Source organism: Colias croceus, chromosome 8 (assembly GCF_905220415.1).
Source record: "Colias croceus chromosome 8, ilColCroc2.1".
NCBI lineage: Eukaryota > Metazoa > Arthropoda > Insecta > Lepidoptera > Pieridae > Colias > Colias croceus.
The window spans coordinates 11,291,553-11,308,117 of record NC_059544.1 but is presented as its reverse complement, the minus strand read 5'-3'; the positions used below and the strand labels follow the sequence as shown (position 1 = coordinate 11,308,117).

The 16,565-nt window shown below is 39.1% G+C and overlaps 1 protein-coding gene across 2 annotated transcripts in view; it reads right to left on the bottom strand.

Moving 5' to 3' along the window:
• LOC123694057 (lysosomal-trafficking regulator) overlaps positions 1-16,565 on the bottom strand; it is a 68,515-nt gene that overhangs the window by 19,610 nt on the left and 32,340 nt on the right. For both annotated transcript variants that reach the window (XM_045639354.1, XM_045639355.1), the window contains 27 exons: positions 16,341-16,555; positions 15,726-15,932; positions 15,166-15,264; positions 14,886-15,002; positions 14,426-14,572; positions 13,582-13,730; positions 13,345-13,399; positions 13,085-13,257; positions 12,509-12,583; positions 12,240-12,357; positions 11,318-11,484; positions 10,474-10,644; positions 9,999-10,145; positions 8,855-9,073; positions 7,769-7,912; positions 7,238-7,500; positions 7,009-7,055; positions 6,709-6,845; positions 6,305-6,409; positions 5,753-5,905; positions 5,047-5,136; positions 4,612-4,746; positions 3,409-3,594; positions 2,866-3,097; positions 1,845-2,006; positions 1,346-1,551; positions 171-403 (listed from right to left, as the gene is read on the bottom strand). In XM_045639354.1, the coding sequence (XP_045495310.1) occupies positions 171-403; positions 1,346-1,551; positions 1,845-2,006; positions 2,866-3,097; positions 3,409-3,594; positions 4,612-4,746; positions 5,047-5,136; positions 5,753-5,905; positions 6,305-6,409; positions 6,709-6,845; positions 7,009-7,055; positions 7,238-7,500; positions 7,769-7,912; positions 8,855-9,073; positions 9,999-10,145; positions 10,474-10,644; positions 11,318-11,484; positions 12,240-12,357; positions 12,509-12,583; positions 13,085-13,257; positions 13,345-13,399; positions 13,582-13,730; positions 14,426-14,572; positions 14,886-15,002; positions 15,166-15,264; positions 15,726-15,932; positions 16,341-16,555 (4,152 nt within the window). The remainder of the gene's footprint in view (positions 1-170; positions 404-1,345; positions 1,552-1,844; positions 2,007-2,865; positions 3,098-3,408; positions 3,595-4,611; positions 4,747-5,046; positions 5,137-5,752; positions 5,906-6,304; positions 6,410-6,708; positions 6,846-7,008; positions 7,056-7,237; positions 7,501-7,768; positions 7,913-8,854; positions 9,074-9,998; positions 10,146-10,473; positions 10,645-11,317; positions 11,485-12,239; positions 12,358-12,508; positions 12,584-13,084; positions 13,258-13,344; positions 13,400-13,581; positions 13,731-14,425; positions 14,573-14,885; positions 15,003-15,165; positions 15,265-15,725; positions 15,933-16,340; positions 16,556-16,565) is intronic.

The window sequence follows — 16,565 nt, the reverse complement described above, 5'->3', positions numbered from 1 at the left end:
AGTTATGTCACTAGTGTAAATCTATTTTCTCTGTTATAAAAAAAATCACGTTAAAATGTAACAGAGGATGATATTATGTACTAAATTGAAAAATTTCTGCCCTCACTGAGCAATATCATTAAGAATAGCTGCTTAACACGTATGAAAATGAACGTATTCGTTAGACGCACTTAGCAAGGTGCGCGGCGTGCGCGCCGGGCCCGTGCGCGCGCGCCCAGCGCAGCTCGTCGGCGCGCAGCAGGCGCTCGGCCTCCGCCGGCAGCGGGCGCTCCGCCAGCTCGGCCTGCGAGCCCACGGCCCAGTCGCGCGCCCAGTCCGTGATGGCCAGCTCCAGCGGCTCCGCCTGCGCGCCCTCTGCGGCCAGGTGGATGTGCCGGATCATTGTCAGCAGGTACACGGACAGCTGCACAATCCAACACGCTATTTACTATTTAAATGCGTTCTATTACAAGTAACGAAAATACTAGTAATCTGCATAAAAAATTAAAAAAACATTTTTAAATTTCTTTTGGACCATACTACTCCATTCTTACCAAAAATATATAGATACTAGATACGAAAGTGTGTATCACATTTTCATTTTATTTTATTTTCTTTATTAGGGATAATAAACAGCAGAACAGTGGTTAATTGTACAATAAAACTTAGTCTAAATACAGGTATAACTGTCCAACCAACAACATTATCCACAGTTTGGATACATACATTTTTATACGTGCAACAAATGCGAATAAGAAAAAATAAATATAAATGTGCACTTAGCCATGGCAATAAAAATAAAATAAATCAAAAATTAGAGATAAAGGTAGAGGGACGCAAAATAAGATACCTAGGTTATTGCATGTTTAGGAGCAGATCAACTAAACTTCTTCGAAACTTAAATTTTGAATTCGAAAAGATGTCAAGGTCAGAGAAATTTTTATTAAAATTGTCAACAACATGACGTAAAGGGGAGCGCAAGCCAGCATTCGAACGACATGCCTCAGTAGCGAATAGATGATAAGTGCGTAGCTTTCGCCGGTATGCAGTTCGTGGCACGGTGTAAAATAATTTACTCACAAGATACTGACAGTCAAATTTGTTATTACAAAGTCCGTACAAGAACATGGTCTGAAGGAGCAAACGCCTATTTTTAAGAGTCAAAAATTTGTATTTATGCAAAACGTCTGAATATGGGGATATATTTTTTATGACATCTGTAGTTCATGGTATTGAAAAACCTTTTTTGAACTATCACACCGGTTCATCAGACCGGTTCTACGATAGCAAAAATCGTGCTTGACGTTAGATACCACTTTATGCTGCGAACTACCAAGGTAGTTAAAATTATTTTGTCTAATCATACCTTACGCATGTGCGAAGGATCTTTGGGCGCGAGCGCGTCCCTGACGCTGGGCGGCGCGCAGTAGAGCGCCCGCAGCAGGCGCGGCTGCAGCGCGCGCACGCCGGGCGCGGGGCTGGCCGCCCACCAGAACACCTCGCCCAGCAGCGCCGCCCACTCCGCACCGCCGCCCCAGCGCCAGCGCGCCCGCCCGCCGCCCCCGTTCACACCTACCACGATAAAGACAAGAGTAAAAATCCTGCTCGAAGGACCAAAATAAAAATCCGGGTAGAAGGACCAAAACTTAAACATGTGGAAGAATTACTGTTCTCCAACTGCCATTCGAAATAGGAACTTCTCAAAATCAGCACTGCGTTCGTTTTGCAGATGCAGCATATACTGCGAGATTTCCCTTTCTTTGTGACACAGATAAATTTTAGGAGTATGATTTTGTTTTATTTTATATTTTTTTGTTGAAAGAATCCATGCTTTCGCCACATGTCCCGCTCGGAGCAGCACCTACCGAGCAGCAGCGTGTCGAGCAGGCGGAACAGCAGCGCGTCCTCCCGCGCGAGCGGCTTGCGCGGCGACCTCGCCAGCAGGAAGGCGGCCGCGCGGGACACCACCGCGCCGTGCCGGGACGCTACCTCACCGCGCTCACCACGCTCCGTTGATGACGATAACACTAATTGCAAAAAAAAAAAACGCTGCACTATTACAATAAATCAATATGCAAAATCAACCGAAATAATAATCCCAGTCATATTTTTTTAATTACGCAAAATCAACCGAAATAATCCCAGTCATATCCCCGTTGTAAGTTAGTCCATAGATTCTATGGCATAGAATCTATATAATATTACATAGAAGTATACATTTTAGTAACTATTATTATTTTTATTTCATTTGTCAAATATAAAAACAAAATAGGGCCCAAGTGCGACCCTTGGAGAACACCCGAAGTAACATTAAATGGATGCGATTCATAACCATTATTATTTACTGTAAATTGTACCGTTTTATTGCATAATTAAGTTGCAATTCAATTTAACATTAAACCGTTAATACCAATCCCTGACAAATTTCTGAGCAGTAACAAATGATCCACCTTATCGAACGCCTTACTAAAATCCATATATGCATCTATTTCTTAACCTCTTTCACACGAATCGTCAGTGTACGTCGTAACATCCCGCCACGAAACGAAAAAAGGAATACAAATTGATGCGGATTTTGCGAACACACATTATATCCAAATAAAATATCAAAAGAATACAGTCGGCAACCCATAATTTACTTATTTTTATGAACATATTGTGTTACACTTTTTTTAAGAATGTTAACAGCAAGACTAAAAAACCTGCTTAAACTCACAAAATTATTGTGTTTTAAGCGATCCTTTATCAGTGTCCAAAGTTTGAATATCTGTTCGTTTGAAGTGGATCAAAATTACTCAATAAGTATAAAATATGACACACAAACATACAGGCGAAGCTAATAAAAGACAACGTTAACTGAAAAATATACCATCTTATTTTACTCACCATTACTAAAATACCCAGCGATCTTATCAGCCGCACTAACATGGATCTGATGCAACCTGGCTTCCAAATGATCCAACTGGGCGATATATAGCGCCACCTGTGCATTCCTGGCAGCTTGCGCTACGCCCTCTTCGCTTGGGCCTTCGCCCTCCTCTTGCACGGTCGTGGGCACGGAGTCCCCGTTGCCACCACGCTCTATGTAACTTAGGAGGTGGTGCATGTCTACTATTATCTGAAATTACAGGTTGAAGGAATCATGTTTTTACATACTTTAATTGATGACTGTTTGCTTTTTTAGATAGGAACAAAATAAATTGAAAATGTTGCAAATCTAAAGGGACATTTTAATTTTTAAATTTTTCAACACATTTTTTTGCAGCTTCAGATTTCTAAAATCAATAGACACATACTGTAACACATAAAAACAAAAAACACAACGAAAAAGTATACTTTTTAATTCTTATTACAATTCTTCAAAAAAAAATAATCACTATGAAGCGAAGAAAACTTTTTTAACACTATAATATCAATATCACTTCGTACCTGCGTGCTATGGTTCCCCGCAAGCACTCTCAATGCGAACCTGACGAGCAGATCCTGCAGGTCCTCCAGCAGCAGCTCCCTCCCCTCCCCACCAGCTATCCCACTCCCACCACTCCCCCCCACCGCGCTGATACAACGCACCACCACTTCTGTGAGCGCCACTTCGTATAGCGCTTTCACTGTTGACTGTTATTTAGAATAAAAAAAGTTATGAGATATATGGTAGATTTGTAAAGTTGTCATTTGCTGTTAACAGATTAATAATGATAAAGTTCTTTCAATTTTAACAGCAACTTTTTGAGAGCATGTTTAGCAACATGTTTCGCAGAATATAAAGGAGAATGACCACGGGTGGCATCGGTAAAATTTTAGTTGTGCCACGTGTTCGTGATATTGTTAATTCCTATTTGTATTTATAATGATCATATGTATCACTATTAAGTCTTAATTATACCCACATTATACCGGATAAATTGAAATAATAGTAAAAGTTTGTGTTTTGAAACATGTATGACCACGTATGGAATCGGTAAAATACTAGTTGTGTCTCGTGTTCGTGATATTGTTAATTCCTATTTGTATTTATAATGATCATATTTATCACTATTAAGTCGTAATTATACCGAATAAATAGAAATAAAAGTAAAAGTTTTTGTTTTGACACATATATCTATCTCTTTTGCAAGCGTCATGTCATAGTTTCTGTTTGAAATGAATGTATTCGACGCATTGTTCGACGTTATTTATTTTGAAATAATGTTTATTACGATTTACTTTTCACATTTGTCTTGTAAATTAAAATATTATCTATGTGATAAATGTAAAACTTAACGTTCATCGTTAGTTTAAACTCGATAAAGTATTTTTTTTAAGTGTTGAATAAAACTATTGTTTTATTTTTAGTCGCGAACTGCGGCTTATTTATATAAAAACTTTAATCGTTTCTAAAAGTACTAACATCAAGCTTTAAATTGAGATATATTTCATCTTGACACAATAAGTTTGATTGCGATACCAAGTGCCATAGTCACTTGGGCAATCTCCTTTCAATGTTATGCATTTTTTCATCATAATCAAACTACTATAACTTTAATTACATTATTTTTAACTCTTTCTAATTTCTGGCAAATGAAAACATCTAATTGTACAAATTTGAATTTCACCCATATCCAAGTGTACTTAAGGTACACAATCGAGTGTTACCTTATCAACAAGTCTGCGCAGTACAGCAATAATATTGTGTGCTAGTGGCACGTCCGCGAGGCAGGCCGGCAACACGCCCAGTAGTGGGGCTGAACGGGGACACCAGGTTTCGTCCACGTGGGACCATACTTCTTCCTGGAGTGAGACAACAGTGATGGGATTGGGAAGAACTTTGATAAATCATGAAAATATTCATTAAGTATGTAATATTTGTCTTGGAAGAGAAATCAGATAAAAAATAAAATAAGCTTTGCAAGCGAGAGTTTACATCTATTGTCTAAATTGCGTTTCATGTTTTCGTATGAAATTTTTTTTAAACGAAAATAAATTGGGGATCAAACCCACATCACTTTATAATAATAAATCAAATAAAATACTTAATAAAAGCCATAAACAATCTACTGTAGACGTAAAAAACACTATTTTAAGTCTTACATCAATTTGGTCTTCAAGTGGCAAGTCTTGTCCTGTGAGCAGCGCGGTACACGCCTCTGCTAACTCCCAAGAGCCCTCGTACATAGAGATCTAAAAGTTGTAATAATTCTCAAAAAATGTATTACATATTTTGATAAAACTGGGATCAAATTTAGGTTTCGGAAAATCATATCACTGAAATTATCATCAAAACTGGTGTATTTGATTGACAATATTTTGACACTTTTTTAAATAAAATTTACTTATGAATAAAAGTTCAACAGTCGAAACTAAAATTAAATCAGTATAAAACATTCATTCAAATTTCGTGGCAGTAATGTTCAATTATTGTTCGGTCACTGGGGTTAAATTTAGAATGCGATAAACTGAATGATGATTTTATAAAGAAAAACTCGTCTTGCTTGTATGATGCTATAATTACGACTACTATGACAATTCAATCGGACAATATTGTATACGTTTATAAGAAAACTCTGCCTGCCTGCAAGCAGAGTTATGTTTCGGACAAATTCTGATCTATACTATAATAGTAATATAAAGCTGAAGAGTTTGTTTGAATGCGTTAATCTTAGGAACTACTGGTCCGATTTGAAAAATTCTTTCGGTGTTGGATAGCCCATTTATCGAGGAAGGCTATAGGCATCATCACGCTCAGACTAACAGGAGCGGAGCAATGCGGGTGAAACCGCGGAGCATCAGCACGCACCTGGTTAGCAAGGTGCACGTAGAGGTGCTGTGTGGCGGCGGGCAGGCGGCGCTGCAGCGCGGCCGCCACGCGCACTACGCCCGCGCGCACGTGCGCACTGCGGTGGTTCGCGAGCACTGCCACTTGTTCCGGCTGGATCGCGCCGCCTATCGCCTGTATAGTATAATTAAAATAAATAAATAAATAATTGATGAGTCATTATGTTTTAAATAATGGGGTAGTTTGTTAAAAGAAAAAAAAGATCGTGTGTGCCGAGCACATGTGTCAGAATTGAAATTTCTTTAGGAAGATTCAAGATACCAAAATAGTCGCTTTACTCCATAACGTGACGGTATTGCCATGACGCGACCTTGAAATTTTACTCTCAACGCGCCTAAAGAAGTAAAATGTTTGGAAATAGATTTGGATTATGGAGGAAATAGTTTGTAAAATAAAGCGAACCTAGTGTATTAAACGTCTAAACTCTAAAGCTTTGAACTCCACTTCCAACGAGAGGTAACAATACAAAGATAACTTTACAATAAAAAAACAGGATATTCTAACAACTCCCACCTGTGGCAACAAATGTTGCGGCAGTTGCAGCACGGTGTCGCGCAGCAACAGCAGCAGCCCTGAACACGCGCTCCAACCCGGCTCTGCGCCTGCGCGGACTGAACGCTGCAAAAATTAAGATTTGTTGTTTAAATAAGGCAATATCGTTAAATCTTGGAAATAAAATGATACTACAAAATATTATTGACTTTCAATAGAAAAGATTCAATACACTTTTAGCTTCTGAAGTAAAAATCACGTTTTTAAAGGAAAAAGCAATAAAACAAGAAAAATAAACTTGCACATTTTACACAATTTTATAATCTATATAATATGAACTGTATCATACATTTACTATTGACAAAAAAAAGGCTGTTAATGCAGGTAGTTTTAAAAATGCAAAAAGTTTTTATAGAATAGCTCACCTGTTGATACAAGCTATCCGCGTACATGTCAACGTTGGTCTGTCCGACTTCCTCAGAATCGATAACAACGTACTCCTTCAGAGGATCTGCGTCTCCGTTTTCAATCCTTTCCCCTCCCCCGTCACTGCCACCCACCTCTGTAAAAAATAGCGACAAATATTTACAAAACATTTTTGTAATTTTTTTTGGATTAAGAAGTAAAAGAGCAGGATCATAGAAACAAGTCTTTTTTAAAACATTTTGATAATATATTTTACATTTTTTTTTTTGTTTATGTAGAATATATTGAATGACACTTACCCGCTGTAGTGGCATCTGAGTATTCTGACGTAGAGGAGATACTACTCCTGAAACAAAACTACAGCGTTAATATTTCCACAATACAATAAATTTCAAATTATGCCTTTTAAAACGGTTGGTAACAAATTGCGCAAATTGCAACCATTTTTAAAAATGCTTAGAGAGCTTTATCCTTGTCTTCCGTAGAGTCAAAGAGAATAATGAAACAAAGCTTTTGAATAAAACTAACCGGTTTTCCTTAATCCTCGAGTTGACAATGGACTTGATCTGCTTGGAGTGGTCCAGATCGGTCCTCTCGCCGTCCGTGTCGCGGTCGTCGTTGGACGCGCTGGACGAGCTGGACTTGTCGATCGCGTCGCGGCTGCGCCAGCGCACGGGCTGCTTGCGCTTGCGGAGCAGCTGCAGCAGGTTGAACTCGCTGCTGTCCGGCGTCTCTGACGTCACCAGGAAGTAGAAGTTCGCGCGCGAGTGCGTTATGAACGTTTCGCTTGCCTGTTACAAATGTTATTATTTTTATTTGTGTGTTTTTCACACCAATAAAAATTTAATTAGGTACTGTTATACTGTTGAGTAAGTTTAAGCAAATACAGTTTTTAGATTTGTTGTTTTTTTATAATTTTTTCAGCAATTAGTGGTCTTGGCAAATTGGTCCTTCGAGACGGATTTTACGTCTTTTGTATAGATTCATTAAAGGCGGTGAGGGGGGACACTGCAAGACAGCACTTGCTGCGCTCTGTCAGCGCTCCTGTAGCACACGTACCTGGTGCATGAGCAGCAGGAAGTCGGCGATGAGCGCGATGTTGGCGAGCAGCGGCGGCGCGTCGAGCAGCGCGCGCACCAGCCGCACCAGCGTGCTGCTGCTGCGCTCCGACAGCGCCGAAGCATCTGAGTTCAGGAAGCGTTCCTAAAACAAGCATACTCGTTCATATACATTGCATGAAAAGCTTATGTATCCTCCAGTTAAAACAAAAAATAAAAAAAAGACAAATAAATTATGACACCCATGTTTTTAAAGACCTATTAACTTATTTTATAAATTTAAATGCTGTTTAGACATACAGATAATAATATAACTAAAACTGACTATTTATGCAAAATTGACGATAGAGGTCAAGAAATAGATGCAAAAATATACTTAAGGATTTAAGTAAGGCATTTGATAAGGTGGATCATTTGGGACTGAGTAAAAACTTATCAGTGGTCACACACTACGACTAAAGCCATAGTGGCTTGCAAATTATGCAGACAATAGAACGTAAAAAATAACAGTTAATGGCTATGAATCACATATTTTTTGTAGTTTCTCCGGGTGTCATCCAAGGCTCGCATCTAGAGCCTATTTTATTTTAAATGTTTACTAACGATTAAGCTCTCAAAATTTGTAACATTCGCGGATAAGTCTTTACATAATTACATTCATCATCATCAGCCCATATACGTTCCCACTGCTGGTACACGGGCCTCCTATGGGGGTACAGGCCATAATCCACCACGCTGGCCAAGTGCGTGTTGGCGGATGACACATGTCGTCGAACTTTTTAATTCTTCGACATGCCGGTTTCCTCACGATGTTTTCCTTCACCGTTCGAACAGTGGTAATGTTATAACATGCGCAGATAAATTGAAAAATCAATTTATTTCCTGCGCGCTCGCCTGGTCTCGAACCCCGGACTTATCGATTCGAAGTCCGAGGTCTCACCACTGAGCCACCACTGCTCACTATGCAACATAAAAAATTTAAATCTTAACATCACACGACATGTTATAAGAATTTGCTTCCATCTTAGAAATTTAGGATAAAATATTTTCTGAAAAAAATCTAATTAACATAAAATTAGCGACTAACCTTACAAGCCAGCAACAAATGGTTAAGTAGCGGCACCCTAGCCGCCTGGTACGCATTGAAGCTGCGTCTTGGATGCGTTGGTCTCAACAACGCAGCTAATGCTGATAACGCTAAACTCCAAGATGACCCACTTGACGCTTCGCCTCGCTGCCGTTTACCCACGCCTTCGTCTTCGTGATCGTTCTCAGCGCTCAGGTCGATTTCTTCCCATTGTATTTCCTGTTAAGTTTAAAAAAAAAACTTAAAACGTGATTTTTGTATCTGTCAAAATACTTAATATAATATTTACCACTGTTTCGAAAAACAGTTTTTACAAAGAAGAGCCAATAAGAAATATCAAGTTTTATCATTTGAATTCTAAGAGTCATCTAATTTCTTGCTAATTATGAGACAATTAGATTTTAGCTTTTGGGATAATGATGACTGTTATAAATTACACCAAAAATATCAAACGAGTTTTCTAAAATGGGAATTGGCAGTAAAGGGGTTTGAAACTTTTTGTATGGACGCTGGCATATCGACCCGCCGCCATTTTGATTTTTTTTCAAAATCGCGGCGCACGATTAAAGTGGTATGTATGGATAGAGGACACATAGACGAACAAAAAATGTCTAATAACATAGTACCCTAAAGCGCCACATTACCGAGATATTTGGACGTAAATATTCACTTATGAGTACGACAAACACTAAAAATAGACTTATTACGTGTCTATATGCATAATATTATCTCCAACTAATCACTCCCGGGTAGATTATTATTATTACAGGAAGAAAGTAGCTATTCATTACATTACTTACATTTTTATGTAATGTATGTATGTTTTTATGTAATGAATCTACCTACTTTCTTCCAATAAACTGTTATTTACCTCCAAATATCTCGGTAATGTGACGCTTTAGGGTACTATGTTATTAGACATTTTTTGATTGTCTATGTATCCTCTATCCATACCTAGCACTTTAATCGTGCGCCGCGATTTTGAAAAAAAATCAAAATGGCGGCGGGTTTGATATGCCAGAAAGTTTCAATGCCCTTTACATTTTTATGTAATGTGACAATTCAAACGTCTAAGTGCGTCTAAACTTAATTTAGCTGAATAAATAAATGTTTGTGTTTGAAAAATTCACTTTCTAGTACTAACCGGCTGCGCGTCCAAGTACCGCGAGGCGTGAAGCAGCAGCAGCAGCAGGCACGGCTCCAGTATGACGGCTGAAGTGCCGCAGTCCACTCGCACGGTACCACCGCTCACGTCTATTACTGAACGGTCGCACGCTTCACGGATTATCACCTGTTGAAATTTGGAAAAAGTATAATTTATGAGAATCTGAGTTGAACAAAAAATGGTGAACGCATTATTGTGTTATGGAATTCAATAGCAATAAATTGATGAATATTTTAATTTGCCTCATTTTTTTCTGTTTTTTGATAGATTGATATATTAACGGACTAAAGTATCGTTTTGCAGCGCACTAAAAGTTGTTTTGCAAGAGTAAGATATATTTTTATGTATCTTTGAATATTCTATATTACGTAGTGAATAAAGTGACAAGGAAAGTGCTGGTGTACAGTGTCACTTCCCATACTGATACTGAAGAGGAGGTGGTATATAATATCACCTGCACGAGATGAGCGCCAAGACAAGCAGCAGGGCAGGCGAACACGGGCAGCAGCATGTGCAGGTGGTCGGGCGAGCGCGCGGCCGGGTGCAGGCGCGCCTCGCCGCCCGCCCGCAGCGCGCAGCCCAGCGCGCGGGCTTGCTCTGCGGCGCTGCAACCTGCTTCCACCGTCTGGTGAATAAATACACGCTATTAAGTGATATCCTGAGACAAGTTTTGGGAAAGTCGGTTTTAAAATGGACAGTCCACATAATAAATTGTTAAATATTTCTGTTATTCATAAATATTTATTTTATTTTTATATATTTAAATTGTTTATTAATAAATTATATTATTATTATTTCTTTTGAGTTATGAATTTTGTTTTATTTTGATATTTATGTAGTGTATATACGTGTATCTATTTTAATTTAATCATATTTTTCATTTTCTGCCACTATAGGCGTCATTTGGGAACATGGGAACCACTGAAAATCAGTGCTGCAGCTCTTAAGCCACAGAATTCCTGAGTGGTGTCCCTGTTCAGCACACAGAATCACACCTAATTAATGTTAATGTTTTATATTTCACTGTGTTTTTCTATTTAATTTTCTGTTTTTTTTTATTTTTATTTTTAAGTCTTTCATGTGTGTTGAATTAAACGTCTTTTCTTTCTTTCTTTCTTTCAAATATATTATGCAGTGTGCGCTGCGACAAATTGTTGACTCTTAATTTTGTTCTGAATACCCAGCGTTTCGTCGACTCAGATTTTTTTTCAAATTGAGCACGTGACTACATCGCATCTGTTGTATTGCGTCATCCACGGCTGCGGCTCCGGCAAGCCCCTGCACATGCACATACTGACCCGTGCGTACAGGAAGAGCAGCAGCTCGGGCCCGCCGAGCGAGAGCAGCGCGTTGTGCAGGTTGTGGTTGGCGAGCGAGCGAGGCCGCGCCGCCCACACGCAGCGCTGCGGCTCCGGCACGCCGCTGCTGCACAGCGCGCGACCGCCCACTGCGCGACCGCCGAAAACTATAAACATTATGACATTAAATGTCTTCCTGATCCCACTTTACAAAAATTTGCTACGCTATAAGTCTATATGAGATATAAGACTACTTCAATCATTAAAAACAACTACATCATACGCAATGCTATACAAAAATGAACTTTAAACTGTCCTCAATAATCATCAAAAGCGACAATATGGAATCCAATCAAAACAATAATAGTTAAAGAAAACTATTTTTTTTCTCTTCACTCAACAATTTTATAATATAGAATTATTTTATACATCAGCTAGATCTTAACCCCGGGTATTATCAAGTAACCTTGAGTCCTGAGAGTCGTAAGTACACAACATTTACAACTAAATCAGGAACATGTTATGAAATTAAACGTTTACCGACCGTCTTTAAGTCGATAAACCATCAGCCAATTGATGTCTGTTGCAATGTTTGTCTTAGCATTTGAAAAGTGTTTCACTTATTTAGATGATTTCATAATTTTTGGCCGTAATTTGAGTACACATTACCAAAATTGGAAAGACGTACTTAATAAAGTAAAAAAATGAATTTAAAAGAAATGTGAGTTTTAAAGAATGATCTTTTGTATTTATGGTGTGCTGTAAGTAACGTAGTATAGTTTTATGTAAGTGTATTACCGCGAACTATGTCAGCGTTTTTAACAAAAAGTAGTTTCATTTAAGTGTTTCCAACGTTACAGAATATAAAAAATTTTCTTAAAAAATTCATCTTATGTCAAAAATAGGTAAATGTGTACATTACCAGTAGGTGTCGCTGCGGGGGGCTGGTACAAGTTCATTATATCCGGTGCATTTGCCGAAAACAGTAGCAGCAGATTGTCGTTTATCTCCCGTAATGTATTGCTTGATATCTCGTACACCTAAAACATTAATTATTTTTCATAACCAGTTACTAATGTAAGAGAGTAGATTAGGGAAGTATTACAAATAAGTACGTTAACTGTTATAATTTCAATTCAAGATCTTAAACACAGTTATGTAAACATTTTATAGGCGATTATTTATTTTTACCTGATCCCAATCAATATTCATATCTAAGAGTTCCGGTGTGATAATGGATGCATAGTTCGCTGATTCACAGCGGGGCTGAAAGGTATTAATTAAAGGTTATAATATTATACATTAATTTATAATAAAAGGTTTTGAAGAAATGGAATTAAAGCTATCAGAGGATATAAAAGCTCATGAAGAACAGGAACCGATAGCATTTGGAATATAGGTACAAAAGCTTTAGAAGAGAAAAAGATTACAAAAACTTTAGAACAAAAACAAAACCATGTTGAGTTGACAGATTCAGAATGAGGCAGAATTAATAACACGATTAAAGCAAGTACTCCAGCATCATAGCAATATTTTAACGTTAATTCAATTTCGTTTGTATCTACTGTTTGTTTCGTTTTTTGTGTTGTGTTATTTATGGTTGTCTATTTTTTGTCACTCTGTTTCATCAAATACATTTTCTTTATTTCTTCAATTTAATCTTATAAATTGTACTTACCTATCTTTGAAAGTACATTCCGCAAATAAAGATAATTTGAACATGACCAGATAATTTGATTCATTAATTTTGAATATTTAGTCCCTCACCTGGCAGGGCGTGTCAGGCCCGTGCGCGGCGAGATGCAGCGCGGCGGGCGGCGCCAGCACGGGCGCGCGGTACAGCCGCATGCTGGACACACGCAGCCCGCCGCGAGCCCGCCCCGTTGTACGGACTTCGCCTAGCACCACGTTGGTGGGGGTCACTTTGCGGACTAGGATACCTGGAGGGGGTAAAATGGGTAAGTTTTTGTAGAAATAATAGATACTTTTAGAAATTTATGAAGGTATGTAGGTGGTGGTTAACTTACCTTGTAGTGGCAGTGATAAAACTTCGCATTCACGTCCGTTTATGTACACTGTAACCTGTAACAATGTTAATTGACTATTAAAATATGTTTTATAACCTGTAAAAAATGACATTTTCACTAAAAACTACGTGCACTGTCTTACTTAGAGTACCTGAATACGGTATTTAACATATAGAGTAAATGATGACGGGAAAATTTTGCATTTTAACTCAAAACTAGTGCAGTTTTAGCAGGTACCTGTATGCAGATGTGCCGGCGGTCGAGCCGCTCGGCCACGTCGAGCGCGAGGCAGGCCCAGCGCGGCGGCAGCGCGCACCGCGTCGTGCCCGCGCTCAGCACGCGGTTCACTTCGTCCTCCGGTCGAGTTAGTTTCAATGTTAGCTCGCCTATAAATAGTATTTTATTTAACTCAAACTGTATTTCATAACAGTATGTAGTCAGAAATATGTAGTCTGTTTTATCAAGACATAATTTGATTTTTAAAATAGCACGCTAAACATTTTCATTCCATAAGGCGATGCTCGAACACTAATGTCGAAGTAGCTTTTTTAATGCACATTCACAGGACATACGAAAACTATCAAAATATTTAAGTGATATTTTTTGACCTATCTGAAGCATTTGACTGTGTAGAACATTCCACTTATTTGCGTAAACGCATTAATTATGGACCAAATGGTTAAGCTTTAAATCGATTTTTTCAGAATAGGCTAGAACAGTTAATGGAAAGTTAAATTGGCTGTTGAACGATGTTTTGGTGATTCGGTTAACATTGGTGTTCTACAGGGATCTACGTTAGGTCCCTTTTTTAAGTATACATATATATTATTCTATGGTTTGGAAAATGTAATAATTTTGTTGTTTCCAGATTGTATATCATTGATTTTTTATGAAGATAGACATTTGTAATGTTCTTATCTTCTCTAAGGAACACGACAAGTTTTTTTAAATGGTTTTAAAAAATATTATTTCCGAATGAATAAAATACAAGTGGGCCAAAACAACACGCACCAATGATTCATTTATCAAAAATCTTAATAGCACTCTTCAAAAAGATTTAATATCTTCATACAACACTTACCATTATTAGGATTGACCCACATTTCAAACACAAGCGAGTCGTGTCCCACACTAAACACATGTATAAGGTCATTGGGAACAGCGTTGGACTCTTTGTGTTTCGTTTTGGGCGGATCGGGCGGATCGTCTTGCCACTCGACTTTTTCTTCTGCAAGTAAATTTGGAAATTAGCTTATGTATACCAATCAAATGAAAGATAAAGTGTTTTACATGAAAACGACAAAGGCCAAGACAAACGTCACTGATGTATAATTAAAAACGAATTCGAGCATAAATTATTGAAAAATGGATGCAGGAAAGATAAGAAGGACCCATTCTTGGTTAAGGAAAATGATATTTTTGTGCTCATATGATATATTTACTGCATAATAAGTTTTAACAATCAGCACAAACATTTTCATTCCAACTAAGTCTACTTTTTTAAGTCTTTTATCTCCTAAAGTTTTAGAAAAGGTTCTCACCTTTATGCGGAGTGACGGCAAGCCACATGAGCAGACCGAACCCCTGCAGCCAGGGCGCCCAACCCGCTGTCTCCAGACTGCAACGTACTGCACCCACACTCCATGGGGATACTATACCTGCGAAAAAAGATATTTTCGGTAGAAAATAATAATAAAATATCGAGAAAATAAAAACAGTAAAAACGACAAGGATAGATCTACAAATCAATGTAGACTTTATTACGAGTAAACAAGGTTTTATTTATGTTATAAATTGTTGTGTCTATTTGCCATAACATACCAGCTCGCCTATGTCTGTAACGCACGCGTCTTGCAAAAGTTTCAGCTTGTTGGTTGACCGCTCCGCCTGTAACTTCTTCGTATAATGGTTCTTCCACGCCTGAAAATCAAAATATTAAATTTAGTTTTGTATTTCTGTCTAGTAGAGCTACAATAAATAAATTACTTTAAAGTGAATACATTCAGTTCGAAGGACCAAACGTCTAAATATTGTGATAAAACTGCAATTATAAATTTATAAAGCATAAAAAAATTCGATCACGTGGCGTGACTCGAACCCGCATCCTTTCAAGAATTTGAATGCCATAAAACCAAAAATATCAAACTCAAACTGCAATTAAAACAGAAGTATTTTTTTTATTCTAGATAGGGAAGCGCTTGACCACAATCTCGCCTGATTGAAAGCTAAGATGCGGTCTAAGATGGTACGCGCTTCCCTAGTAGGTGCCGGTTCACTCTTCGCTTGAAGTAGAAAGAAATAAAACATCCGTCTCGAAGGACCAAATATTTAACTATTCAATAAATAAATGTTAGTTAAAGTATCCGTCTCGAAGGACTCACCAGTGTGGTAGAGCTGCAGCTCGCAGTCTGGCTGCGCGTGCTGCGCGTGCTGCGCGTGCGGCGCGGCGAGGCGGGCCAGCGCGCGCACGAGCGGGCCCAGCGCCGCGCGCTCCTCGCTCGCCAGCCGCAGCAGCGCCGCCAGCTCGCACGCCTCCATGCTCTGCGCGCCCAGCACCACGATCAGCTCGATGATGCTGCGCTGCAGCTCTAAGAACGTGTCGAACTTAAATTATTTCACTGTTTTTCATTGTAGCAAAAGAGACAACAACAATTTTAAGAATTTTACTAGCCTGTTCGAATGTGTCAACTGAAATGTGAAATGAATGTGTTCGAATGTGTCGAATTCATATCAAATGAAATAAATTTTTGAAGTGAAACTTCTTTAGCTGCTTTGAGAGTAAAATTTAAAGGTCGCGTCATGGCAATACCGCTACGTCATGGAGTAAAGCGATGATTTTGGTATGTTTGAATCTTGCCAAAGAAGTTTCACTTCTGACACGTGTGCTCGGAACATGCGCGCTTTGTTATATCTGGGTGTCATTAGGAATTTTTTTGTAGAAAAGCCGAAGTTCCAAGTAGCCGAGCCGCGCCTCATACATGCTGCAGCGTGCTCACCGGCGTGCGTGTCCGTGCTGCGCGCCAGCAGCCTGGCGGCGGGCGCGCGCGGCGCCAGCAGGCGGTGCAGCAGGCGCGGCGGAGCGGCGCCGCAGCCGAGCCGCGCGACACAAGCGCGCGCCACGCTGCCGCACACGCGTTCTATCTCCTCGCCGCTCGCCGCAAAGCCGACCCCAGTGCCGTCCTTCTCTTTGTTGTCTTCTTCTTCTAGTAACCTGGTTGAAA